General features: G+C 44.7%; 1 protein-coding gene across 1 annotated transcript in view; it reads right to left on the minus strand.

Moving 5' to 3' along the window:
- LOC106809990 (band 7 protein AAEL010189-like) overlaps window positions 1–1,399 on the minus strand; it is a 13,701-nt gene that overhangs the window by 11,482 nt on the left and 820 nt on the right. Inside the window, exons 2-3 of the mRNA XM_014813242.1 lie at window positions 883–965; window positions 251–258 (exon numbers count right to left, since the gene is read on the minus strand). Coding sequence (XP_014668728.1) covers window positions 251–258; window positions 883–965 — 91 coding nt within the window. The remainder of the gene's footprint in view (window positions 1–250; window positions 259–882; window positions 966–1,399) is intronic.

Genomic DNA, 1,399 nt, shown 5'->3' on the forward strand with positions numbered 1-1,399 from the left:
TGTGAAAACATAACCTCCTGCCAACCCCTTTGCGGAGGTAATTAGCACAGCTTATGTTTGATAAGCTGCAAGCAAATACAAGATATATTCGCACAGCGACTCTATATTAGACTCTATATAGTTTGATCTAGGTCAAGTTTGCAGTCTGTACGTGGCATCTGCTCCTGGATACTAAGACAAGGCATCAATATCTCAGAGGTCAACATCGGCAATGTTACCAAGTACCACTATCCATTACCCATTGCATCGCGTAAATATCTACAAACCCCGAATGAAAGTGAGAGCGATGCCGGGCCAGACTGACGTGAACACGCCATGACAACATGACGATGGCAACCCAGCCCTCTGACTTCCCTTACCTCCTGCGGCGGGACTTCAAAGGACACAGTTCTCAGGTCAACCTTCCTGTACTCATCAATGCAGGGCAAAATGAAGAAAAGACCTAAAAACCATCGCAAATAATACACGCTGAGACGTGATTTCAAAGAGTGCATGCGACGCCTGACATGCTGGCAACCCTGTCTAACTCCCGCCACCTCCCGACAGACGCACGCGTGCAAACCAAGAAACCTCAGCCAACACTATCCACCACCTTACAGTTTTTATTTTTTGCGGGATCATTTCAGAGATATGACCCATCATGGTAACGGAATGGTACAGTCCCTGATGGCATGCATGCAGGGACGTTCGACATGCATGCGTGCAAGGACGTTCCGTCATGCGTGCAGGCAGAGCGCCCAAACGCCGGCCATATATTATCAAGAGTACATAATAGAGTATTATTATGTACTCTTGATATTATAATAGCGGAGGCAGATGTCTAGTGCAAGGGTTGCCCAGCGCCAGGTCACAATGCACTGATCTCTCTCGCACAAAATTTACCTCCTGGGGTGGAACGTCAAAAGATATAGTCCGGAGATCTACTTTCTTGTATTCATCAGTGCATGGAACAACGAAGAAAATACCTACAAACAATCGCAAACAAGCAAATTATGTTAGAATGCGTAACTTGGCAATATAACGCATGCATCTCGGTGAGGAGTAGCACAGCCAGGATAAGAATCAGTTATTTTCATAACAAAGTCTTCATAATTATCATGACTATTAAAATCTAAAAACTGGCGCATAACATAATTAATCATTATAATCTAACTAAAAATTCGCGAAAACTATAATAGTGATATCACGTAGGTGAACGTAAATAAATGGCAAGCCAACTCTCACGCAGAAACAGCGCATGACCGATATCAAATTTGAAAAGAGATCAAAACAATCCTGATTGCGATGCGTTCTACTGCTACTACTACTGCTACTGCTGCTGCTGCTACTACTGCTGCTACTGCTGCTGTTGTTGTTGTTGCTGCTGCTGCTGCTGCTGCTGCTGCTGCTGCTGCTGCTG

The sequence above is a fragment of the Priapulus caudatus genome, unplaced genomic scaffold (assembly GCF_000485595.1).
Source record: "Priapulus caudatus unplaced genomic scaffold, Priapulus_caudatus-5.0.1 Scaffold402, whole genome shotgun sequence".
NCBI lineage: Eukaryota > Metazoa > Priapulida > Priapulimorpha > Priapulimorphida > Priapulidae > Priapulus > Priapulus caudatus.